Genomic DNA, 24,711 nt, shown 5'->3' with positions numbered 1-24,711 from the left:
ACAGGCTCAAACAGATACAAGAGCTCTAAACTAAGATGACAGGTTTGCCAGGACCAGCCCTACCGCCGCCAAATAAAGCTCATAAGGTAAATCAATTCAAAACCCTGTGGAAAACATGGATTCTAACCCCCCAAATTACAGACTGTAAGTTACTGTTACACATTTAATATAATTTTTTTCACATTTATTTATTACTGAGAGACAGAGCATGAGCATGAGCATGAGCATGAGCATGGGAGGAGCGTAGAGAGGGGGAGACGCAGAATCCGAAGCAGGCTCCGGGCTCCCAGTTGTCAGCACAGAGCCAGACGGGGGCTTAACCTCACAAACCCTTGAGACCATGACCTGAGCCCGTCAGACGCTCAACCGACTGAGCCTGCCAGGCGGCCTTAATGCATCTTTCCTGCACTCATTCAATGTTTCTGAAGAGTTTGGATAAAAAGTTCACATTAGATGAACGACGTCAGGAGTAATGCGAAACGTGCAAACGATGGGCATATTCCCACATGTTGAGAGTCCTTGATACCGAAGGACAGGACGCACGTGGGTTCTGCCAGTCCCCAGACTGCCTTCTATCACCTTCGGCGACTTGCACGTCGACATCCCAGAAGCCGCCCCGCCCCGCCCCGCCCCCACCTGAGGACAAAGGGAAGACTATCCGGGGGTGCCACAACTGAGAAGGAACACGGAATAGCAAAGCTCAGTTTTATTCTCTGCAGTAGCAAACATTCAAATGGCAAACAAAACAAGGGGACCATGAGTGCCCAAGGGCCCTCATGGCCCTCAGAAGACCAGGCAGGCCCCCAACCTCAGGTGGCAGCTAGTGCAGGAATCACTAGCCTAGGAAGGACGGACCGCCCAGACGCCAGACGGGGGACACGAGGCTAGACCTTAGCCCCCTTTCGCCAGCGCAGGCTTAGCGGGAACCGGGAACCGGAAGCGCTGCATGGTCCGAATCACCAGGGAAAGCTGGTCAAGAAAGTTGATGATGGAAATTCGGAGGAGGAAAGGGTTTTCAGCTCTCCAGCGGCTGAGAGAGGAGAAAAGGCAATCAAGTTGGAGGTGGTGGATCCTCCCCTTCCTCGCTCAGATGATAGATAGATAGATAGATAGATAGATAGATAGATAGATAGACAGATAGGATAGATGAGAATGGAAGCTGAGTGGTCCCATGACCTGCTGCCTGCAAGCTGAGCGGGAGACCCGGCAAAGCTGATGGTGTAATTCAGCCTGAGTCTGAAGGTCTGAGAACCAAGGGAGCTGGTAGCAGTGTAAATGCCAGTCCCAGGGGGCAGGACAAGGTGAGACGTGATGTCACAGCTCAACAGTGAGGCGGAGGAAAGGCCTGGGGAAGAGACCAAATTCCTCCTTCATTCCTCCACTTTTTGTTTCATTCAGGCTCTCAGTGGATTGGACGATGCCTGCTCAACATTGGGGGTCTACTTTACTGAGTCCACAGATTCAAACGCTCATCCCATCCGGAAGTACCCTTGCAGACACACCCAGAAATAACGTTCTGTCAGGGTACCCTATGCCCAGGCAAGCTGATACATAGAATTAGCCATCGAACCCAGTGAAGGAGCTGCTTTTAGGAGCGTGACCTCAGCATGCATATAGTCACCACTCTTTGACACAGGTGACTGCCCGGTGGGACTGTGTACTGCACAGAGTATCTGCCTTTCCCTGTATAGAATGGGGGCCAAAAGCATAAGTGACAAAGAAACCACCTATAACCGACTATGTCAACATTTAAAAGTTTTGTTCTGCAAACAGTACCAATCAAGAAAGTGAGAAGACAACCCATAAAATGGGCGAATGTATTTTAAAATCATGTTTGATAAGGGACTTCTATCCAGAACATATCAATAGCTCTTGCAACCGAGGAATGCCGTTATTCTTAGAAACGGGAAAGTTTGAGATTGGCAGACACTTTGTAAAACGATCCAACTTCCCTCGGCTTGCCACCCTCCACCCGCCATGTATCGATGGGGCAATTTAGACGCACCGAGGGACCACAGGGATACCGGCAGATTCTTTCCCTCAGTGCACACTTCTCCAAGTCCTGACCATGGTGGCCAGTGTCCCCACAAAGCTAAGGCAGCCACGTCCTGACCGCATTACCCGCGCCACATTTGCCCCTTTTTCTGTCCCCCTTTGTTTGGCGTCACTCCACCTTCCGCCAACCCCACGCTCCTACTCTAACCCTCCGTCCAGAATAGGCGGGGCCTGTTTGCCCAGGCGCGCGCGAGAGACTGAGTTGCGTCGCGTACTAGGGGCGGGGCTTCGTCAGGGAGCCCTGGCTCTCCAGCGCCGCCGACGGGGTCTCCCTGGCGGCCCGTGGGCAGTCGGGCCAGCTTGGCGGGAACCAATCACATGCCAGAAACCTCACCAGAGGTCTGTCTGCGCAGGCGCCCTGGGTATCCCCAGCAGCCTTGCGCGCGGAGGGGCGGAGCTTCGTGAGGCAGTCCCAGCGCCTCAGCGGTCGGCGGGGCGCGCGGTTTAGCGGCGGCCTCTGAGCGGGCGGGTGTGGGGGCCATGCAGGCCCCGGGCGACGGCGCGGACGGCGCGCAGATCCTGGACGACGGCGCCGGTGGTGCGACGGGTAGTGCTGGCTCGTCCAGTGGCCCCGGAAATCCCGGAGGCCGGGACGGCCCCGCGACGTCGGGCACCGTGGCTGGGGAAGCTCCCCAGGTCGAGGGGGCATGGCCCGCCCCAAGGCAGGGGGAAGAGGCTTCGGCCTCGGCCTCCGGGGAAGCCTCAGAAAAGCAAGTGTTGGAATTGTATCCTTTCCAAGGAGCTCCCGAGGTCGGGGGGCAGCGGGGAATGGCCGGGAGGGGAGGCAGGTGGCGGCCCCGGTGGATGGGCGGGAGAGGTGTCGGGGACTTGCGGGGGCACAGAAGGGAAGTGGGGGTGGGGGTGGGGGGGCCGAGGGAGGCTGGAGGAAGCAGCTGGGGGTGCCGCGATGCACGTTTCCCGAAGGGGCGGCCGAGGTGGTCTCGGGTGGCCCTAAGGGCGGTCCGGGGGCAGGCGGGCCTCCGATGGGCAAGGAAGCCTCCTCCATGAGGTCCACCCAGATATGCCTTAACCGAATGTCCACCAGTGCCCTCACGGTGCCTTTCCTGTGTTACGTGGATGTGGAGCTGACCTACCAGTACCTGACCTCGAGCGCCGAATGCTACCACGAAGCGGTTCACACGGAGCTCACGGTGATTGGCAGTGACTTGTTTATGTAAGTTCTAGAAGGGGCTGGCGGGAGGCAGTGGGGAGCTGAGGTAACCTCTGCCCGACGGCCACTTCGGTTGGAGATGTGCAGACACCAAGGGCTCGGTCTAAGGAGGCACATGGGGCCCCGGGTCTGTGGCCGCCTCAGGGGTTGCTCTAAGGGAGACACGGAGGGGTAACCTTGAGGGGGGAGATTGGAGTGAGGAGGGCCAGGAGTTCTCAGATCTCAAGTGATTTCCTTTTCCCCTTACTTTTAGCCGACTGACTGCTGAAGACCCTGTCCTCCTGCAGATTTCCACCGCCTCCTTGCTCAACCAGCTTTCCACGGTGGTGCAGACCATGCAGCACTTGGTGCCCGCGATTTTTTCTAGGCCTCGGCCTGGAAAAGGGGGCTGAGTCCAGGACAGTATCCAGTGGAAGGCCATGTGCCCTTCCCCAGGGGCATGACCTTCGCAGTAGTTGCCACTTTATTTCTGGGGCTTAGTTATTTGCCTGTACTGGCCCGTGGGTGCTCTGTGCCCACTTGTTTTGATTGCTGCTTAAAGAATACAGATAATAAAACTGAGTTAATGTTCCGTATCTGAGTTTCTTTTCAGCACCCAGATTTTCTCCCATGTGTCCTCAGGTTGGAGGGGAGGTTCTGGTTCTAGTACTCTAGTACAAGGCAATCGAATACAATTGACGAAATGAAAGGAAATTAAGATTGCTTGGGTCCTGTCATTCAACATTGACTACCGTCAGGATTTCAGAATACTCTCGTGGCTTTAGGGTTGTAGGAATACGTTAAATGTATGACAGTCATAGCAAGGAGTAAGCTTCTTCAAGTTTAGCATCAGTTGTTTGTTGTTTTTTTTTTTTTTTTCCCTGAAACATTTTTGGGCTTTCCCTCTGTCTAAAACTTCTTCAAACACATCTTACTGCATGGATACGTACAAGATGTATTATGATGCATTTGTTCAACACTTCAGTTTCTCGCAATTTTTTTCCTATTACACATAATGTTTTGGTGGGATTCTTGCATATAAGTCTCTGCGTGAATGGCTGTTTTCTTAAGATGGATTCCAAGAGGCAGATCTATCATACAGAGTGGCTCTCCAGAAAATGTGCCAGAATTCTGGCACCAGCAGAATGGTGGTTTCCCCGCATCCCTGTCGTGGCTGGATCTGTTTTCTGCCACAAGGAGAAACTCAGTTTGGGTGCAGCCACACTGGAAAACAGTGTGGAGGTTCCTCAGAAAATTAAGAATAGACCTACCCTATGACCCAGCAGTAGCACTGCTGGGAATTTACCCAAGGGATACGGGAATACTGATGCATAGGGGCCCTTGGACCCCAATGTTTATAGCAGCACTCTCAACAATAGCCAAGTTATGAAAAGAGCCTAAATGTCCATCAACTGATGAATGGATAAAGAAATTGTGGTTTGTATACACAATGGAGTACTACGTGGCAACGAGAAAGAATGAAATATGGCCCTTGGTAGCAACGTGGATGGAACTGGAGAGTGTGACGCTAAGTGAAATAAGCCATACAGAGAAAGACAGATACCGTATGTTTTCACTCTTATGTGGATCCTGAGAAACTTAAGAGAAACCCATGGGGGAGGGGAAGGAAAAAAAAAAAGAGGTTAGGGTGGGAGGGAGCCAAAGCATAAGAGACTCTTCAAAACTGAGAACAAACTGAGGGTTGATGGGGGTGGGAGGGAGAGGAGGGTGGGTGATGGGTATTGAAGAGGGCATCTTTTGGGATGAGCACTGGGTGTTGCATGGAAACCAATTAGACAATAAATTTCACATATTAAAAAAAACCCTCAATTTGCATGAGCAAAGAACTTAGAAACACTAGAATAAGAACGTTGTGCTTTCCTGGCCTTGTTTCAAATCAGAGAAGACAAGTGCTGGGACAACTGGTCGGTCGGGGTGAGTGAGGCAGAGAGAGAGGCAGTGTAGCATAGTTTGGGGGAAATATTTTTTGTCACGTAAACTGCTCACCTGTTAGCATCGGTGCTGCGACACAACAGTTCCCAGCAAGTACACCGAGCCGCGTGGAGGTTGCAGGACAAGGCGAGGCTCAGATGGCCGAGTGGCGGGCTACTGTTTCTTCCACTCGTTTTTGTCGTAGTCCCGCTTGACTGAGAAGCCCTGGATCGGGCTGGCCTTCCAAGTCGAGCATCCTCTCGGTCTGCTTGGCCACCCCACTCCTCTTCAGAGGTTGCGGGATGGGGCCGTACACGCAGTGCTTCTCCCAGATCAGAACGAGAGCAGCGGCTGATGGAGAACATGGTGGTGCCTACAACCGTCTTCCGCTTGTTTGTGCTCCTGTTCGTTTCAGCCAAGCTCTCGTTGAACTGAATGTGGCACGATTCAGCTTTTTCATCAGTGGAGAGGATGCTGCAGGAAGGCCTCTTCTCTTTCGAGGCCTTCTGGCTGGCGGACGTTGTCGATGTGGGCCACAGCAGGCAGGGGATAGTCACGCCATTCGACATAACTCGAGAGAGCGTAGTTTTCACTCTTCATGACGCTTCCACGTGCTCCAACACTGAGGTGGAAATTCCTCACTTGCCAATTAGGCGAACCACTCTGGTAGCCAGAATTCTGCCACTAGTGCCTGCTGTGATTGTGGTGACCACCCTGGGAAAATAGAATGAAATCAAAATCTTCTGTGTGCAGGCGCTACGCTATGCTCCCGACCCACATCGTCATGTGTAATTCTCAGGACAGCCTGGTGAGCTGGGTACTGTCGTCTCTACACCGGTTCTAGGCGAAGAATGGAGGCCGACAGAGGCCGGGTCTGTTTGATTCAAGCACCTACTGTCTTAGCCACCCTATCCCTCCAACCTCAGCACGGTTGAGTGGAGCCACCAGGAGACTGGGAGAGTGTTTTTCCTTCTTCCGGCTCCAGGGAACATCCATGCGACTAATGAAAAACGCAGAAATGGGCAAACGCAGGCAAAGTAGGTAAGAATTGGGGAGAACATGGGGCGCCTGGGTGACTCAGTCTGTTAAGCGGCTGACTTTGGCTCAGGTCACGATCTCACAGTTAGTGAGTTCCAGCGCCTTGTCGGGCTCTGTGCTGACAGCTCAGAGGCTGGAGCCTGCTTCAGATTCTATGTCTCCCTCTGCCTCTCTGCCCCTCCCCTGCTCACGCTCTGTCTCTCTGTCTCTCTGTCTCTCTCTCTCAAAAATAAACAAACATTTTTAAAAAATTAGAAAGAATTGAGGAGAACATAAGGTTGATAAGAATCCCAATCCTGGCTTTGCAGTGGCTTCTCTATACTCCCAGGTCCTTTTGTACCTTGAAATCTTCATTTGGCCCTCTTTGAAACGGAGGGCACAATGGGGGTACCTGTTTCCCTCTTCCCCCTGCCCTCTTCCCTCGACTATGAAGAGGGCTCTTCTCAGGCATTTTTCCTAGCTGACAAAAAAAAAAAAAAAAAAAAAATAGAACCAAATCATCTGCCAACCCAGAAAAAGTCTCCACAATTGTGGAAGCAAAACAGTTTTCTCATTGAGTAGGCATTGCACCAGAATGTGATGCGCATCACAGGCAATCTGCTAAGAGATTCCAAAGACAGGGAGCTTTCACCCTTTTGTATAGGTAAGCGGGTAGAGCTCATCACGTGTTCTCAACATCCACCACAAGTAGACCTCAAGTAAGAGGACGTGACGCCACCAGGCCCCGCACATAGTTCATCCTGAATTTCCCTGGGAACCGGGGTGGCCGTGTGTATTAGGTCGTGGCTGTTTCAGACGGCGCGTTTGTGTTCCCTCCCCCACATTAATATGCTGAAGCCCTAAACCCCGGTGTGGCTGTATTCGGAGATGGGACCTTTGAGGAAGCAAGTTTAAATGAGGTCATAAGAATGGGGCTCTGGTCCAATAAGACTGGTGTCCTTATAAGAGAGACACCAGAGAGCACCCCCCCTCTTCCTCTTCCTCCCTCCCCGCCCCTACTCCCCCCGCTCTCTCCTCACCTGCACTGAGGAGAGGCCGTGTGAGGACAGAGGAGAAGGTGGACCTCTACAAGCAAGGAAGCAAATTCTCACCAGAAGCTGAATTTGCTGGCACCTTGATCATGGACTTCTAGCATCCAGAACTGTGAGAAAATAAACTTCTGTTGTGTAAGCCACCCAGTGTGAGGTACTTTGCTATAGCAGCTTGAGCAGACTAATACAATTGATCGGCTTTATCCAAGGAAAAAATAAGCTTTTCATACCTTTATGATAGGAGCCAGTTTTGCAACATGGGGCAAGGTGCCTACTGAAGTTAGGCTTCTACCCTCCCACAGAAACTGAAGATCGGGACACAATCTTGCTTGATGTTTACATTCCAAAGAGATGTTTCCCAGGTCCTTGAAGAACACATTCCTGGGTTATAAAGATGGCAAGGGGCTCTTTTAGCCTTTTTTTCCTTAAATTTATTTATTTATTTATTTATTTATTTATTTATTTATTTATTCATTCATTCATTCATTCATTCAGAGAAGGAGTGGGGGAGGGGCAGAGAGAAAGGGAGACAGAGGATCTGAAGCGTGCTTTGTGCTGACAGCACAGAGCCCGATGCAGGGCTCAAAGTCATGAGCCATGAGATCATGACCTGAGCTGAAGTCGGATACTCGAGCACTGAGCCACCCGGGCGCCTCTACCCTTTAAAAAATACTACCTATTTTCAAAGAAACAAAGAAAGAACTTACAAGGCGTGTAAAGTAAATGCTTTAAGGAAGGGGAGGGGACCATCTCTTCCCATATTTTCAACAGGGAGAATGAAGCCTTTTACTTTATTCTTTTTTAATAAGCTCTATGCCCGATGTGGGGCTCTAACTCATGACCCCGAGATCAAAAGTCACATGTTCTATGGACTGAGCCAGCCAGGTGCCCCTAAGCCTCTTATTTTTAATGTGTACATGTTCTTAAAGTAGCTCTCTCTAAAATATGCTGAATCCTGAAAACTTACTAAGGTCCCTGATTAGTCTGATAGCTCTTTTGTAGACGCCACTAGATTTTCTATATACGTAATCATGTCTGAGAATGAGGGCGGTTTTTCTTCTTTCTTGCCAATCTGGATGCCTGTTATTGCTTGATTTGTCTTCTCATCACGGGTTGGATCCTCCTGCTTCTCTGCATGCCTGGTAATGTTGGGCTGGGCTGGATGCCAGACAGTGTGATTTTTCCTTGGGTTCTGGATGTCTTTGTATTCCTGTTTTAAAGGTTAGAATTTTCTCTTTTTATTTTGGAGACAGAGCGAGCGGGGGAGAGGGGGCAGAGGGTGAGAGAGAGAATCTTGAGCAGGCTCCACGCTCAGCACAGAACCCGACTCCGGGCTCGAACCCACGACCCTGGAGCCATGACCTGAGCCAAAATCGAGAGTCAGACGCTCAACCAACTGAGCCACCCAGGTGTCCTTGGATGTCTTTGTATTCCTAAACATAGTCATGAGCTTTGCTCAGGGATGCTGTTAAGTGAGTGGGAAAAGATTGATCCTTTTGAGTCTTGGCTTTTGAAGATTTGCTGCGTGGGACCAGAACAGCTCAGCGGAGGATTCGTTTTTCCCGCTACACTACTGAGGCAAGACCCTTCTGAGTGCCCTGCCCAAGGCCTCCAGAATTATGAGGTCTGTCCTCCCTGCCAGTGGGGATAGCCACCAGTCTCCGTCCTGCTTGCGGGATCGGCACAATTACCTTTCCTCCTTTAAGATGGTTCTTTCTCTGGCTTCACATGGTTTGCTCACACACTTGTGCTGATCAGTGGTGTGCTGCACACTCCAGCAGGACCCTCTGTGTATACGTGGGCGTCTCACCAATGAGCACTTCCCTTCCCACTTAGAGCTGCGTTTTGTCTCTTAGAACCAAAGTACTCCAACTCATACAGATGAGAACGGTCAGTGGGTTTCAAGCAACAGCCTCAGGAAATGCGGGGTGATTTGGGTGATTCGCAATGACTTACTGGGTGAAGCTGGGGGAGGCCAACAGACTCCCATTCACATCGCAGGACAGGGAAGCAGAGAACCCAACTGTCACCAGTGCGCAACCTGGACCATGTGTTCTCCGAAGGCAAACTCTAGGTAGAGTTTGGGTACACGCTGCCAGGAAGCCATTTTTTTTTTTTTTTAATTTTTTTTTTTTTCAACGTTTTTTATTTATTTTTGGGACAGAGAGAGACAGAGCATGAACGGGGGAGGGGCAGAAAGAGAGGGAGACACAGAATCGGAAACAGGCTCCAGGCTCCGAGCCATCAGCCCAGAGCCTGACGCGGGGCTCGAACTCACGGACCGCGAGATCGTGACCTGGCTGAAGTCGGACGCTTAACCGACTGCGCCACCCAGGCGCCCCAGGAAGCCATTTTTAAAGGTGACCACGTGGTACACGGTCACGTCTGATGGTCTCGGGTAACCCAGAGCCTGGGAACCACTACTCCAATCTTGACATGATTGCGTCCAGACCCAGAAGGAACCTCCCGGCCTCTCTCTGACCTTGCTGGTGGGGTCCCTTAGCGCAGGCAGCCAAAGTGTGGAGACGTCAAGAAAACCCACCTCAGAAAAGGTCCTGAGAGTTGTTGTCACATTGCCATCGCAATGGTAGCTGGGTCTCCGACCTCCCCGCGCCTCTGTCCTTAATGCAAGAGCACCAAAGAGTGGCTTCCTCGCAGTGGTCGCGAGGATATCTGACATTGTTGGGAAGACTTGGAGAGCCACAAATCCCTCTGAAATGTCACCCGGCTGACTGACACTTCTGTGAGCTTGCCTCCTGGCACTCCAGAAGAAACCAATTTCCTCTGCTTGGGAGAGTTTCTCTATGTCTCCTCTGTCCTTTTTCCTCTCTTCCTCCCTCCCTTCTCTTCTACTCACTCTCCCCCTCCTCCTCCTCCTCCTTTTCCTCTCCCCTCCTCTCTCTTTCCTCCCTTCACTCCCAATGTTCCAGACCATGTCCTTCAGATCATTGCCCTAGACAGGCCATCCTGTCCCACCCAACCTAAATTAGCTGGAACAACAAAAGTGCAAGATTAAACTGAAGGGGGGTTTAGAATTTGCTGAAGATGACATTTCACCTCAAGGGAGAAATACAGATTATTCGCTAAGTGGTTTGGGACACCTTGACTAAAACCTTTTGGAAAGAAAACAAACTTACATACCAATGTTCTTTCTCACGAAAATTACCTCCCAGGATGTTAAAGTTTTAAAGTACTAGAAGATGTTCTCAGTGAATATTTTTGTAATTTTATACTGAGGAAGGCCTTTCATAGGAAATGCAAACTGCAAATTATACTGAAACAAAGGATCACGTAAACAAAAAAGTTTTAAGCCACTCTATACCAAAAGACCAGGAGCAAAGATAAAATGAAGAAATGGCAAGGAAAGGTATTTTCCAATTATAACAAAACTTTGATATTCTCAACAAGTTAAAAAAAAAACCACAAGTATTTATTAACCACAGTGGACCAATGCATATTTAAGGCTTCTTTACAGGTTTCTGTAGCTTCCCTTAGGCTATTTCACTCAGTACTATTATTGTTATGGTTAAACATAACAAGAGTGCAAGAGTGGACATCATTTTTTGCGTGTTAAATTTGAGTTATCTTACTCAAATCTGAATAGAGATGTCTACTTGGCAGCCGGATACAGGAGTCTGCGGTGTGGGCAAATGTCTGCGATGAAGATACAAATCTGGGGCCCAGGACACGGCCCAGAGAGCCCCGAGCCTGCACGAGCTCGCCACGGGCAGCCGAGAGCCGGTATAGGGGGACAAGTGGCCCACGCACCGAGCCCTGGGGTCCTGGGACACTCCGAGGTGGCAGAGAAGAGAGGGAGCCGGCGGCAGAGACTGAGGAGGGGAGGGAGGGACCCTAAGACTGCAGGGTGGCCTCCTGGAACAGGAGTGAGACGTGCGCGCCCGCACACACACCTACCCACCCACCCACACACACACCCACCCACCCACCCACCCACCCACACACACACCCACCCACCCACACACACCCACCCACCCCCCCCCACACACACACACACACTGGGGGCAGGAAGGAGGTGGTCAGGAGGGAGGAGAGAGCGATCCTCTCCCCGGGGTGCTGCTGATGGTCAAGGGCGATGAGGCCCTAGAATGCTCACTGTGTTTGACAGCGAGATCCTGAAGACCTGCAAAGACAGGGTCGGTGTGGGGTGCGGGTCAGGAGGGGTCGAGGAAGTCAGGTGCAGGGTGGGAGTTGGGAGGGGACAGGGAGATGGGATGTGAGGTGTGGTTCCAGAGGGGACGGGGAGACCAGGTGCGAGGTGGAGTCAGGAGGCGATGAGGAGATGGGGTACGGGGTGCAGGGCGGGGGTCAGGAGGAGACGGGAAGATTTGGCAAGGGGTGCGGGCTGGAGGTCTGGAGGGGATAAGGAAGTCGGGTGCGGGGTGGGGGCGTGTGTCAGGAGGACACAGGAATGTCAGGTGCGGGGTGGGAGTCGGGAGGGGCCCAGGAAGTTGGGTGGGGGGTGGGGGTCAGGAGGAGTCAGGGAGATCGGGTGCTCGGTAGGGTTGGGGGTCAAGAGTGGATGAGGAGGTCAGGTGAGGAGTAGGGGTCAGGACGGGACAGGGAGGTCGGGTATGGGCTGAGGGTCAGGAGGGGATGGGAGGTTGGGTGCAGAGTGGGGGTCAGGTGGGACCTGGAGGCTGGGTGCAGATTCCGGATCGGGAGTGGATGGGGATTTGGGGTGCGGGGTGGGAGTCAGGAGGGGACTTGGAGGTTGGGTGCAGGGTGGGCCAGGAGGGGCCGGGAAATTGGGGTGGCGGGTGGGGGTCAGGACGGGACAAGGTGATCGGGTGCGGGGTGCAGATGGGGGTCCGGAGGGGATGGCGACATTGGGTGCGGGGTGGGGTCAGGAGGGGACCTGGAGGTTGGGTCCAGATTCCGGATCAGGAGAGGATGGGGAATTGGGTGCGGGGTGGGGGTCAGGAGGGGACCTGGAGGTTGGGTGCAGATTCCGGGTCAGTAGGGGTCGGGGAGATGAGGTACGGGGTTGGGGTTCAGGAGGGGATGGGGAGATGGGGGTGTGGGGTGTGGGCCAGGAGGGGACGGGGCGTTTGGGGACGGCGGGTCCAAACCACTCCCGGGAAGGGCCGCACTGTGGCCGCCGAGCAGAGAAGGCGGTGGCTTCGGGGTGGCCAAGTCGCAGCGTGTGCAGAGGTGGGGGGCTGCAGCCCTTCCCACGTGCCGGGGACCCGCAGAGAGCGGGGTGCGTGGACGCAGGAGGGACAGAAGAGCTCAGGCAGGGGAGGACGGCTTGGCAAGGGAGGGAGCGGCCCCTCCTCGCCAGCCCGGCTCCGGGGGGGGCCCTCCTCCCCCAGGTCCTCACCGCTCCGGACCGAGACGCCTCCTGTCGGAAGCCTAAGTTGCGGCAAAACCTGGAACAGACCATCAGCCTCGTGTGCGGCAACAGCTAAGGGTGGCGGAACCGGTGAGGAGGGGGCGTCCCAGGCCTGAGGTGACCTCGGGGCCGAGCCCTGGATCGGGTGGCACGGGGGCGGGGATGGGGTGGTCACCGGTCTCTCGTGCCCTGCGCACACCCGGGCCCCCTTCATTAGTGCCTTTCTTTGGGCCCTGCGTGGGGGCGGTGGTGACAGGACCAAGGGTCCTGACCCTGGCAGCAGCAATATCCCCGCCCTCCTACCCTCGTGCCCCCGGGTCGTCCAGCCCCTGCCCCGTCTTCCTGTTTATACCCCCAACCACCTACTGATTTAATTTATCTGCACCTCACCGTGTCCGTCTGTCACCACGTGCCCCTTCTCTGGGATGTGGACAACCTCACGCCCCTTCTGTCCTCGGGTCGTCCTGGCTCCTTGGTGGCACGGTCAGCCTCGGCCTCGCCTCTGCCACCTGCCCCTGGCCGTGGCCGGTCCCGCCGGGTCCGAGCAGGGGCCCCCGACACCAGCAGCACTTGATGGCGAGGAGGGGGGCGCCCAGGGTGATGCGGCGAAGCCATCCCCAGACCGTGGCTGCGCCCAGGGGTCTCCCCGCGGCTGGGTCCCGGCATCCCCTCCGGACTTCTCGGGGGTCGGACCGTACCTTTCTCGGGCGCCCTGTCCCCAGCACCTGGGGAGCTATGAGCGGGTTCGTGCCAGGGCCCCACGTGGGCCAGGGGGCTCTGGAAGTCTCCTTCTCCAGGCCCGAGCGCCCAGCTTCCTCGGCGTGGTGCCCGCTCGGCCCGGACCCCTCACCCCCGCTGCCCTGTCCTGCGCCCGCCCCGAGTGGCCGAGGCGGCAGTGCCTTACCCCTCTGTTCCCTCTTCCCCCGCCGAGGAATCTGGCCCCGGCGCGTGGTCCCGGAAACCCAGCTGGCCCCTCTGTTTTGGCATGAGCTTCTTTGTCGTTGTTCCCGGAACCTTGTTTCTGAACTAAACGTCGGGAAAACGGTGGCCGTGTGTGGCAGGTGGGCGGTCGGCGAGCAGGGAAGCAGGTGGGGAGGCTGTTGGACTCTGGAGGAGCTGGGCTCCCTTTATGGGAGGAAGGGTGACCCGTTGCAGGGGTCCCGCGCATCTGAGGAGGTCCAGGGCCACGTCCGATCCGTGTCAGCAAACCCCGGTGGCTCTCCCGTCAAGATCCAATCGGAACCCGTTCCCTTCTCCCCACCTCCACTGGCCGCAGCCTGGGGGTCTCTCGCCTGCGTGCCAGTCTCCCCACTTCTGTCCTGCCTGCCCTGGTCCCCTTCCCAGCGCAGCAGGCACTGGGGACCTGATAAGACGTAAGTTGCATCCCGTCCCGCTCCGTTCAAGACTCCCTAGGGTCATCGACGGCACCCAAACTCCTTCGTGCCCCACGACGCTTTACTGCCGCAGGTGCACCTCCATGCTGACGGGCCCACCTGCTTCTTACCCCCCGACACCTGTGAAAGTAATGCAGGTGGGGAGAGCGTGGGACGCAACCTTAAGGAGAGCGGCCAGGAATGCTATTTGAGTGGGCCAGATGGAACCCCGGGGGAAGAGAGCTCCAGGCAGGCAAGAGGCAGTGCAAGGGTCCCGAGGCAGGCCTGGGCCTGGTGTGTTTCAGAGAAGGGAGGAGGCCAGTGTGGCTGGATCCGAGTGAGCAAGGTGGAGAGGGGAGGGAAGGAGGCCGTGGAAGATGCGGGCCGGATCACATCTGACTCGGCGGGCCGCGGGGCAGGGCTCTGGCTTAGCCTCTGGGAGGGGAGCCCGGGGACGCGTTGGAATCGACTTGTTTTGTGACCTGACGGACGTGTTAAGGCCGCCCGGCACCTTCAGCGGTCCGTCTGTGGGGCCAGGGCGGTGGCCTAACTCTGGGCTTTGCTGGGAGAGGGAGGGAGGGAGGCTCACACTAAGTTCCGGTCTCTTGACGATCTGGCCCCACAATTCCGGGCCAGTCTTGGGAGCCCTATCCGGAAAGGGTGGGTCCCAGTGCCCCTTCTCTTTGTCCCTTTCCTCCAGCTGCGCCTTGCAGCCCCTCCCCTCCCTCTCTGGACTCTTACCCACAGAAGACTCTACCACCATACGGCTTGAAGGCCTACCAGCTAGGAGCCAATGCCTTTGTGAACTTAAAGAGCCCAGTTTCTCTGTTAAAAGAAAGGAGAGCCACGTTCTCAGGTGAAGTGACAAGAAAACCTACGGTTCCTCAATTCAATAAAGGACAAGACTTTTCTATTGCAAGTGAAGAAAGACAAAAAGAAAAGCAATAGAAAGTATTCACGACGGGGGTGCCTGGGTGGCTCAGTCGGTTGAGGGTCTGACTTCGGCTCAGGTCACGATCTCACAGTTCGTGGGTTTGAGCCCTGCGTCGAGCTCTGTGCTGACAGCTCAGAGCCTGCAGTCTGCCTCAGATTCTGTGTCTCCCTCTCTGTCTCTCTGCCCCTTCCCCGCTCACGCTGTCTCTGTCTTGCTCTCAAAACTAAATAAAAGCATTCAAAGAAAGAAAGAAAGAAAGAAAGAAAGAAAGAAAGAAAGAAAGAAGGAAAGAAAGAAGGAAAGAAGGAAAAAAGGATTCATGTTGGCTTAAGCAAAGGGAGAGTTTCTGGATGTGTGTAACTGAACGATCGTGGCGGGGGCGGGGGCGGGGGCGGGTAGTTCTGTCTTCAGGCATGGCTGGATCCAGGATTTGGTTCTCTGCGACGTGCCTTCCTGCTCTTGCTTCCCATCTGTCCAGTGTCAGCCTGTTCCTTCCCCCCGCCCCCGTAGCCCCAGAAAGGCCGGAAAGGAAGGAACCAAAACCGTGTTTGCTTACAGAGATCATGACCATGCATGTAGAAACTCCGAGGGAACCCTCGTGAGGCTAGCACTCCTGTTTAGCGAGGTTCCAAGACACAAGCTATTCAGAGGGAGCTAACCACCCCCCACCCCGCCCCCAAACCCATAGCCACTTGTGGCACCACTCCCTTGCTCATGGGAAACAAGGCCAGTAAGCCCCAAAACTCCTACTCTAGTGTTTCCGTGCTTATTTCCCTGGTACAAAAGGAGTCTTCTACTTCGGTAGGAAGCCACCCTACTGGTTGGTGGTGCGGGGAGACCAGACTTGTGGCGGCGGGGCGCCTTTTCTGGAGAGCACTTGTGTGCCGAGGAGCTACAGAACGCGGGAATTCTACCTCTTGGAAACGATCTGAAGGAAGTAACTGTTCGCGCAAAGACTTCTGTTCAAGAATCCCATTGACTCACACGACCCATAACAGGGGCAAAGCTGAGAACGACCCGACTGCTCAACATTATGTAATAATACATTTGCGTGTCTCCTGGATAACAGTTTTTGAAGAGTTCTTAGGGAGGGGGAAAGCTAGTACGTTCAACGGGGAAAAACAAAAACAAAACAAAACAAAACAAAAAAGGATCCGGAGAAAAGTTAACGCTAAACTGGAAAATGCATACATTATACGCTTATACGCTGTTATCCATTTAATGGGTAAATACAACTAGGAACGTATTCCAAAACGTCAGCAGTCTTTACCGCCGAATACAGGACCTGGTTTTCCTCTCCCTGAGTCGTCTTCGATAAGCTTGGGCTGCTGGACTACGACTCCCAGAACCTCCCTTCCAACACCAGAACAAAGGTAAGAAAATGTGGAGGCGCAGGAACTGAGAAGAAACTCGGACACAAAAGAGTCGCTCAGTTTCATGTTGTGCAGTAACAAACACTGTAAGCGCCCGTCCCTCCAGGCGCAGGGAAGGAACTGAAGTGGGCCAAGAGCCACCGAGGCCCGGACCTGCAGAACGTTAGACCCCCGATAATAAAGTGGCGAGGACGCCAAGTGTCAACGCCCTGTGCCTTGCCCCGTGAGGGCTACCAGGTTAGGCCTCGGCCCCCTTTCCCGGGCCTAGGCGTCGCGGAGGCCGGGACCCCAAGGCGCGAATGTTTCGTATCACCAGGGGAAGCCGGTCCAGGAAGGAGTTGACGGAAACTCGGAAGAAGATGGGGTCTTCAGCAGTCCATCTCCTAAAAGTGAGGGAAGAGGGAAATCCGGTTAAAGGGGAGAGCTGCTGTGGAGGTGCAGGGCACCAGCCCCTTCCCCCACACAGCCCCCCACCCCCCGCCTTCCACCTAACGCGTGTGTCGGGGCCTCCACGACGGCACCGGAAGGCAGAGATGCGACCACGGCACCCGCCGCCACCGCCCACCCGTCCCGCGCATACTCTTGGAGGACGCACACGGCCAGGGCGCTGCCCCTCACGCAGAGCTCCTTCTGAGCCAACCCTCGGTGGCGTTGGACGTGTGTAGTCAGGGACCTGCGGGCCATCTCTGCCTCCAGGGGCGACCGGAAAGACACAGTGAGCCTGCTGGGAGGCACCCGGTTAAGGCACAACGGGCTCCCGGAGTTCCCATGGCCTGAAGCCTCCTGACCACTCAGAGGCCCGCTTCTACCCCCGGGACACTCGCGCTCCCTCCCGCCACCTCTGCCCACCCTGAGCCGCTTCCCCCACCCTGGGGGCCCGCGGGCACCGGCTGTCCCTGTCCCGCCAGGCTGCCCACCCCCGCCCCCGTCCGTCCCGTCCCCGGGCTGCCGCCCCGCTCCCCAGCCACCCCGCCACGGCCCCTGCCCAGACAGGCTCCACGGGAAGGATACAACTCCAGCAGTCTTGAGGAGGTCACCGCCGCCGGCGCTGCGTCTCCACCGGGGGCCAGGGCCCTCGGGGCCCGTTCGGCCAGGGGAGGGGCGCAGGCCCCCTCGACCACTGCTCCCTTGCTGCCAGGGCCACCCTCGCCGTCGTGGCGGCTGCAGTTGCCCTGGCGACCGGGACCTCGGGGGCTAAGCCGGGGGTCGTGGCCGTCCGTGCCTCCGTCGGAGGCCTGTGGGCCTGCCCCCGCGTCCTCCGCGCCACCCTCGGGAGCCCGCGTGACCGCCGCGCCGTCCGCGCCGTCCGCGCCGTCCTCGTCAGGGGCCTGCGTGACCGCCACTTCCTCCGCGCCGTCGTCCGGGGCCGGAGAGGCCGCGTCGTCGTCCGGGGCCCTCATGGCCGCCGCACCGGCCTCCTCAGAGCCCACCGCTACGCTGCGCCCACTGTCGGCGGACCGCCGAGACCCCCGGCGGGCCTGGCGAAGCCCGGCCCCTCGGCGCGCAAGGCTGTCGGGGATGGCCAGGGCGCCTGCGCAGACAGACCCCGCGGAGCTGGTTCCCACCGAGCCGGCCTCGCTGTGTTGGCCCAGAGCCCGGATCCGGTCGACGCTGACCCCGAGGAGATGGAGGCTGGTTCCGGAAGCTGCGCCCCTCGACGCGTGACGTCACTGTCGGGCTCCTGCGTCCCCGAGAGCATTCCGGTGAGGCCACTGGCACCTGACTGTTTCCCGCCCGGCCCGCCCCTCCCCCCAAGCGTGTGTCTGCGCAGGCGCCAGCCGGGCGCACGTGCGCGCAGCCAACTGACCGCCGCCCGCCCGGGTCCCGGGCGTCGAGGCGTGGGCCGCGCTCAGGCGCTTCTGGGCAGCACCGTGCCTGTCCCTGTCTGTGGGCTCCCCGTACGGCTCGGGTCTGCGTGTGCCGGGACCCGTCCCCGGGGGCGGGGGGGTGGGGGGGGGTGGCCGAAGCGGGATGCCGAGCAGGGGCCACTCCCAGGCCCTGCCTGTCCTCAGGGAACACGCCCCGCGCGGCCCCTAGGGGAGCTGGAATGGACGGGCCTCGCTCCCTCACCACTTCTCGGTCCCGGGCACCGTCAGTCCCCTAGTGCCTGCCAGCCTGGGGGAGGGTACACCGCCGAGGGTGCGACCGGCCTCCGGCCTGGGGCTCCCGGGCTCCCGCCTCCCACACCGCAATGGCTGCGGGCTTGGGCCGGGGGCCCCGGGGCCCAGGGGTCCCAGCTGGCCCCGAGGACAGCGCACGGGGGAGCACCTCCCCGGCGACAGCTCCCCCGTCGCTTTGCCCTCTGCTGCGGCAGCCTTGACGGGCTGTCCCTCCCCCAGGAACAAAGTCTTGCGGCTCTCGGGGGGGGGGGGGGTGGGGTGGGGGGTTGGACGTGCCAGGGGCCCTCAACTGGGAGGTGACCCTGTGTCTGCCGGCCTGCTGGGTGCTGGCCTACTTCTGTGTCTGCAAGGGGGTCAAGTCAACAGGAAAGGTACAGCTGGAGGCGGGCGGGTCGGGGTGGGTGATGATGGCAGGGGTGGGGGCAGCATGGCCGGTGGGGAGAAGAGGCGTCTCCACTGGGGGGGTGGCACCCCGCCACCCGAGGTGACCAGGCCAGGGCCTGAGGAGGGGGCAGGAACTTGAATCCGGGCCACTGGATTTCCCACACATGCCTGCGTAGTCAGTCCTCCCCACCCTCCAAACTCCAGCCCAGCCGCCTTCCGTCCTGAGGGGACAGGCCCAGGCGACAGCCAGCTGAACTTGCCTGTGTCGGGCATCCCCGCCCCGGTCTCCCTCTCTTCCTCACTCACTACTTCCTCACTCTCTGCTTTGCGGCCAGCCTGGGGGGACCCAGTCCGTGGCCGTCCCTTGCCTACCTGTCCTGCTCTGCTGAGGGTGGGAGGGAGGCAGAGGTCTTCGCGGTCACCTCGCTGTCGCCTCTGTCTCCGGCCGGCCCAGTCCACTCCGGCCTGCCCAGGACCCTGCCCCTGTGCAGAGAACCACCTGCAGTCAGAGGCACGGGAGGCATGGGACCTGCCTCCAGGCCGATGTCCTGCTCCCCACCCGGGGAAGGTCCTGCCTCCGCCCTCCCTCTACAGCTGACCTGTCCTTGCGGGGGCGGCCGATGGCCAGCTGAGCACCCCGCTTCCTTCGGGAGGAGCCCAGGCTCTGAGGAGTAGAAGGGGAGGGGGCTGCAGGCTGGCCTCCCGCTTGACCTCGGAGCGGACCGTACCACAGTGGGGGGAGTGTGGCCCGCCTGCCCCCCTGCTGAGGCTGGGGGCCCCTAAGTGGGGAGGCGGGGGCCGCAGGGCCCCTTCTGAGCAGCGCCCACCTCCCCCCCCCCCCAGATCGTGTACTTCACGGCTACATTCCCCTACGTGGTCCTCGTCGTGCTGTTGGTGCGGGGAGTGCTGCTGCCCGGCGCCCTGGATGGCATCATCTACTATCTCAAGCCTGACTGGTCGAAGCTGGGGTCCCCTCAGGTGAGGGGGCGGTGGGCTGGACGGGACGAGGGGCGGGCCAGGCCGGCAGGGCCCCTCACCTCCTCCCCGCCCTGGTCTATCTCCAGGTGTGGATAGATGCCGGGACCCAGATTTTCTTTTCTTACGCCATCGGCCTGGGCGCCCTCACGGCGCTAGGCAGCTACAACCGCTTCAACAACAACTGCTACAAGTAGGTGCCGCAGGCCGCCCCCCGCCCCCGCCGCGCGTCCGCGGGCAGCAGGCGGCCTGACCAGTCCCCGCGGCCCCTCTGCCCCCAGGGACGCCATCATCCTGGCCCTCATCAACAGCGGGACCAGCTTTTTCGCTGGCTTCGTGGTCTTCTCCATCCTGGGCTTCATGGCCGCAGAGCAAGGCGTGCCCATCTCCAAGGTGGCGGAATCGGGTGAGGACCCCGACCCCTGCGCCCGGCCTTCCGTCCTAACAGACCCCATCCGCGAACACACGTGCACACAGACGTTCTGGGAAACGAGAGACAGATTCACTTCGCTTGTCCCGTCACTCGGGGCCGAGGGAGGCCCGGCCGAGCAGCTGCGAGGCAACAGCTGTTCCGGTCGGCCCCGAGCCGGAGCCTCACGGGCCGGGCCCCGGGGGGGGCCTCGAGCTCTCGTCCCTCCGTCCGTGCATCCCTCCCCGGGGCCGTGGGCTGAGCCCCTCACATTCGGCCGAGTGTTGCAGAGGGAGAGGAGGGGCTTTCCGGGGCGAACGGTGACCGGTGACCACAAGGGCTGCCGGCCGGCAAGACCCGGAGCCTGAGCCAGACACCCCGCTCTCGCGGGCTCGGGCCCCCCGGCAACACCTTGACTCAAGGGGAAAGGCCCCCGGCCACAGCACGCCCCGGCGTCGTCCCTCAGTTTGGAAGCTCAGGGAAGGGGAGAAGGGGAGGGCAGTGACGAGGACGGACGGAACGGAACGCGGGCGCGGGACACAGGTGTCGAGACCCTGCCGCTTCCCCCTTCAGGACCCGGCCTGGCCTTCATCGCCTACCCCCGGGCCGTCACGCTGATGCCTGTGGCCCCGCTCTGGGCTGCCCTGTTTTTCTTCATGCTGTTGCTGCTCGGCCTGGACAGCCAGGTTTGCGGGGGGGGCGGGGGGGGGGGACAGGACGGAGGGTGCCGGGAGCGTGGGGGAGGCCCCGGGGTGAGGGGGGACGGCTGGCAGGTGGCCGCAGGGGCGTGGCCTGAGCGCCCGGCCACAGTTTGTAGGTGTGGAAGGCTTCATCACTGGCCTGCTCGACCTCCTCCCGGCCTCCTACTACTTCCGTTTCCAAAGGGAGATCTCCGTGGCCCTCTGCTGCGCCCTCTGCTTTGTCATCGACCTCTCCATGGTGACCGATGTGAGTGGGGGCGGGGTGGGGGCCGCCCCAGGCCTCCCGCTGCCTGCCACCTTCCCTGACCCGGCTCCGTCCCCAGGGCGGGATGTACGTCTTCCAGCTGTTTGACTACTACTCGGCCAGCGGCACGACCCTGCTGTGGCAGGCCTTCTGGGAGTGCGTGGTGGTCGCCTGGGTGTACGGTAGGCCCGGGCCCCGGGGCGAGCTGGGGGTGCGGGCCGGAGCAGGGGTGGTGGGGTGTCCGGCTCCAGCCCTCCCGCCTCGCTCGCCCCAGGAGCCGACCGCTTCATGGACGACGTCGCCTGCATGATCGGGTACCACCCCTGCCCCTGGATGAAATGGTGCTGGTCCTTCTTCACCCCGCTGGTCTGCATGGTAAGGGCCGGGGGAGGCCCGAGCCGGGGGAGGGGTGCCGAGGGCCCGCCGCTGGCTGAGCGCGCGGCGGGGGGGGGGGGGGGGTTCTCACCCGCAGGGCATCTTTATCTTCAACGTGGTGTACTACAAGCCGCTAGTCTACAACAACACCTACGTGTACCCGTGGTGGGGCGAGGCCATGGGCTGGGGCTTCGCGCTCTCCTCCATGCTGTGTGTGCCCCTCCACCTCCTGGGCTGCCTCCTCAGGGCCAAGGGGACCGTGGCTGAGGTCAGTCCCCTGCACCCCCTCTTCCCTGCACGACTCCCTCCTTCCCTCCCTCCCTCCAAGTGCCCCTTCTCCCACCCACTACTAGGATGTAGCATCACGCTAGGAGTCTCTGAGCCAGAAGTCTCTGGGCCGGCCCACAGGGGGGTGGATGGAAGGAACGCTGAGCCTCCAGGTCCCGAGGTCACGGCAGGGGGAGGAGAGAGAGGTCTGTCCCCAGCCCCTGCCCCGTTTCCCTAGGACAGAGTGTGGGGTGTGGTCAGTGCCTGTGGGAGGGGCCCCGGACCCCCACCCGTGCCAGGTGGTGGGAAAACTCCAAACTCCTGCGCAGCCGACTTCAGTCCTGAGGGGACACGCCCAGGTGGCAGCCAGCTGCCCCTTGCCTGTGTCGGGCATCCCTGCCCCGGTGTCTCTTCTATCAGGGTACAGAGACACCTGTAAGAACACTTGTGCGGGGAAAGGTGGCTCACTAGAGGAAGGTTGGAATAGAGGACGTGGAGTCAAGCTGCAGAATCCAGCACAGATCTTCCCCATGGCTACTTGGCACCAAAAACACTCGTCTCGTAAGACGTCACAGTAGCTCACGCTTCCTGTATTCCAGGCTCGCTCTCAAGTGCTTTGTATATGTCAACCCGGTATGTCAGTTTTCCCGCAAGCATGATAGCAGCCACGGTCTCCTTCTGCCGTGTTGCCACTGTCCTTCAAAACGTGAGCGCATGCTCTCTCTCCACGGCTGCAGAGACTCAAAGCCTGTCCATCTCTGGATGGTGGTAATTGCATCTTTACTCCATCCGTAAAATCGTGTGGGTAGCCTGTAATCCGTGGGCTAAATTATTAAGTTCACCTCCACCAATTTAGCTGGAATAAAATAGTAGAGGGAACATGGGGCAAGGAGGAAATTAGCTAATCCAAATGAAAAGATGGGTAAAGCGACAAAGAAATCAAACAGGCCTAAGGGTTACAGTCCTCACTTCTACATTAGACGTGAGGCTCGCACTGGCACTTTTCATTTCTTTTATCTGCCGTCCTTTCCCTCCCCGTTCCCTTTGCCCTCGGCCAACATCCCAGCTCATGAGGATGGGGTGACCCAAGCCTTCTTTCCCAAGGGGGCTGAGCCCTTGCTGGCCCATAAGGACTCACTGCCATCTTCCGCTGAATTTTACCTTCCCACATAGCGGTACCAGGAGATGCCCCCGCCCCCCAAATTCTGTGGGTCTCCGGCACACTTCTCCCCAACGCCAGTGTAGGGCAGCGGCTCTCTCTCCTCTGGATCACCGGGATACCTCTCCCCAGCCAATGCAGTAACCCCTCTGGCTTGTTGGTGCAAGAGCACAAGGAGCCCCAGATGGCCAGGGAAATGCTGCAAAGTCAGTTTAGTGCAGCCTTTTTGTGGAGACCGTGACGGTGAACGAGACTTCGGTATGTCCAGGGACAGCATTGCCGGCAAAACCATGTCAGCAGGGAGGGCAGGTACATATGTAGACAAACTCTTCCAGGGAGGAAAACTTGTTGCCCCCTGCATGAGGGAGGGGGTCCGATGTAGTCAACATTTCAGTAGATCGCCTGGGTGATCTCTCTCAAGGATGACACCATATCTGGGCCTCTGTTTTTGGTAGATGGGGCATGGAACAGTAACAATACCCAGATCAGTCTTGCCGAGGTGAAGGCCATGTTGTTCAGCCCGTGAGTAATGGCCATTTCTGTCCCCATGGCCCCTTTTATCATGAGCCCACTGAGTCGGAATCGGGGCAATGGGGGGAGGGACGCCCGGTTGGCTCAGTCGGTTAAGCGGCCATCTCTTGATTTCGGCTCGGATCATGATCTCACAGTTCGGTTCGTGGGTCCAAGCTGCACGTCGGGCTCTGTGCTCACTGCATGGAGGCGGCTTCAGATCCTCTGTCTCCCTCTTTCTGACCCTCTCCCACCCGCACACTCTGTCTCTCAAAAATAAATAAGCGTTGAAAAAGAGAACCGGGGTCCCTGGGGAAAGAAGCTGACTGCCATGCACAGAAGGGGTCGTCTTGTCTACCTGATTACCAAAAGCCTCCTCTGTACTGGGTACGCCTTGGTGAACATGCACAAGGAATGAATGTTTCCTCACGATGCGGACCCATTCTTGGAAGTCCATTCATATACTTCTTCCCCGGCCTGCCTTGCTATCAATCCTCCATCAAATGCTTCCAGGTCTGAAACACACCCCCTGGAAGGGACAGGGCTGAGGTACGATGGCGGCCAGCTGGGAGGGTTGTGGGGGTGGTACAACGGCTTTCTGACAATCAGTTATTCACCTTCGTCGTTAAACAAGTCATCCTTTCCCTACTGATCTTCAACATCAACTTCACTATGTAATTATTGCCCATATGTGTTGGAGACATTTTCTAGACTTTCTCTCAAGTCCATTGTTGTGTCTGAATATGCCCATACCTGCCCCACACTCCCCTTTGAAAAGAATATGACAGGGGAACCTGGGTGGTTCGATGAGTTAAGCGTCTGACTTGGTTCCGGCTCAGGTCGTGATCTCACGGTTCGTGAGATCGAGCCCTGAGTTGGGCTCTGTGCTGACAGTACAGAGCCTGCTTAGGATTCTCTCTCCCTCTCTCTGCCTCTCCTCTGCTCACTCGCTCTCTCGCTCTTTCTCTCTCCCTCTCTCTCTCTCTCAAAATAAATAAGACTTAAAAAAAGAAAAAATATTTACAGAGAAATAATTCATGAATGTCAATTGTAGGATTGTAACAGAACAATGTTTACTTTATTGAGCCTACATCAAATGCACCTGAACCAGAGCTCCTGCCATCCCAAGACCAACAAGAACCTCCTGTACCTTTCCAGGCCAGTCAGTGTCACCCCCTACCCCCCTCACACACACTGTGCCAGGCAAGCTTAGTGACTGCTTAAAATGCCACAAAAGGACGAGACTATGTAAAGGCACAGAGAGTAGGGTGTTGCGTATACAAGAAGAGCATAAACGTTAAAAGCAAATCCTCTGGTGTCTTGAATTT

General features: G+C 57.6%; 3 protein-coding genes and 1 pseudogene across 3 annotated transcripts; 2 read left to right on the top strand and 2 right to left on the bottom strand.

Annotated features, from left to right (window-relative positions):
- Window positions 1-1,885: 1,885 nt before the first annotated feature.
- On the top strand, window positions 1,886-3,797 carry LOC128774470 (cancer/testis antigen 1-like). Its single transcript, XM_053893549.1, has 3 exons — window positions 1,886-2,780; window positions 3,101-3,229; window positions 3,480-3,797. Exons 1-3 carry the CDS (start codon window positions 2,536-2,538, stop codon window positions 3,616-3,618), a joined length of 513 nt encoding a protein of 170 aa, XP_053749524.1. The 5' UTR covers window positions 1,886-2,535; the 3' UTR covers window positions 3,619-3,797.
- Window positions 3,798-5,247: 1,450 nt separating this feature from the next.
- LOC128774476 (cytochrome c oxidase subunit 4 isoform 1, mitochondrial-like) lies at window positions 5,248-5,768 on the bottom strand (annotated as a pseudogene).
- A 10,520-nt stretch (window positions 5,769-16,288) lies between these two features.
- Window positions 16,289-17,938, bottom strand: LOC128774463 (collagen alpha-1(I) chain-like). The gene is made up of 4 exons (XM_053893537.1): window positions 17,856-17,938; window positions 17,251-17,817; window positions 16,835-16,960; window positions 16,289-16,622 (listed from the first exon to the last, which is right to left on the bottom strand). The coding sequence occupies exons 1-4, from the start codon at window positions 17,936-17,938 to the stop codon at window positions 16,478-16,480; spliced, it is 921 nt and encodes a 306-aa protein (XP_053749512.1). The 3' UTR covers window positions 16,289-16,477.
- Window positions 17,939-18,430: 492 nt separating this feature from the next.
- On the top strand, window positions 18,431-21,774 carry LOC109261505 (sodium- and chloride-dependent creatine transporter 1-like; the record flags this gene model as incomplete). The annotated part of the gene is made up of 10 exons (XM_053893559.1): window positions 18,431-18,491; window positions 18,579-18,730; window positions 19,587-19,721; window positions 19,808-19,911; window positions 20,000-20,124; window positions 20,701-20,813; window positions 20,938-21,075; window positions 21,152-21,254; window positions 21,347-21,447; window positions 21,545-21,774. Coding segments are annotated over exons 1-10 (1,262 nt in total), but the record flags the coding sequence as incomplete, so codon positions are not given.
- Window positions 21,775-24,711: the final 2,937 nt, after the last annotated feature.

The sequence above is a fragment of the Panthera pardus genome, unplaced genomic scaffold, assembly GCF_024362965.1.
Source record: "Panthera pardus isolate Hobbes unplaced genomic scaffold, ASM2436296v1 HiC_scaffold_322, whole genome shotgun sequence".
Taxonomy (NCBI): domain Eukaryota; kingdom Metazoa; phylum Chordata; class Mammalia; order Carnivora; family Felidae; genus Panthera; species Panthera pardus.
This window is presented reverse-complemented; position numbering and strand designations above follow the sequence as displayed.

Excerpts from the sequence above, each read along its gene's own strand:
- LOC128774470 (XM_053893549.1), top strand. The coding sequence starts at position 2,536 with ATGCAGGCCCCGGGCGACGGCGCGGACGGCGCGCAGATCCTGGACGAC. Across the intron at positions 2,781-3,100 it reads GAAAAGCAAGTGTTGGAATT|TGCCCTCACGGTGCCTTTCC; the intron begins GTATCCTTTCCA and ends AATGTCCACCAG. Across the intron at positions 3,230-3,479 it reads ATTGGCAGTGACTTGTTTAT|CCGACTGACTGCTGAAGACC; the intron begins GTAAGTTCTAGA and ends CCTTACTTTTAG.
- LOC128774463 (XM_053893537.1), bottom strand. The coding sequence starts at position 17,938 with ATGCTCTCGGGGACGCAGGAGCCCGACAGTGACGTCACGCGTCGAGGG. Across the intron at positions 17,818-17,855 it reads CCAGCCTCCATCTCCTCGGG|CGAGGCCGGCTCGGTGGGAA; the intron begins GTCAGCGTCGAC and ends GGGCCAACACAG. Across the intron at positions 16,961-17,250 it reads TCCTCAAGACTGCTGGAGTT|GCTCACTGTGTCTTTCCGGT; the intron begins GTATCCTTCCCG and ends GCCTCCCAGCAG.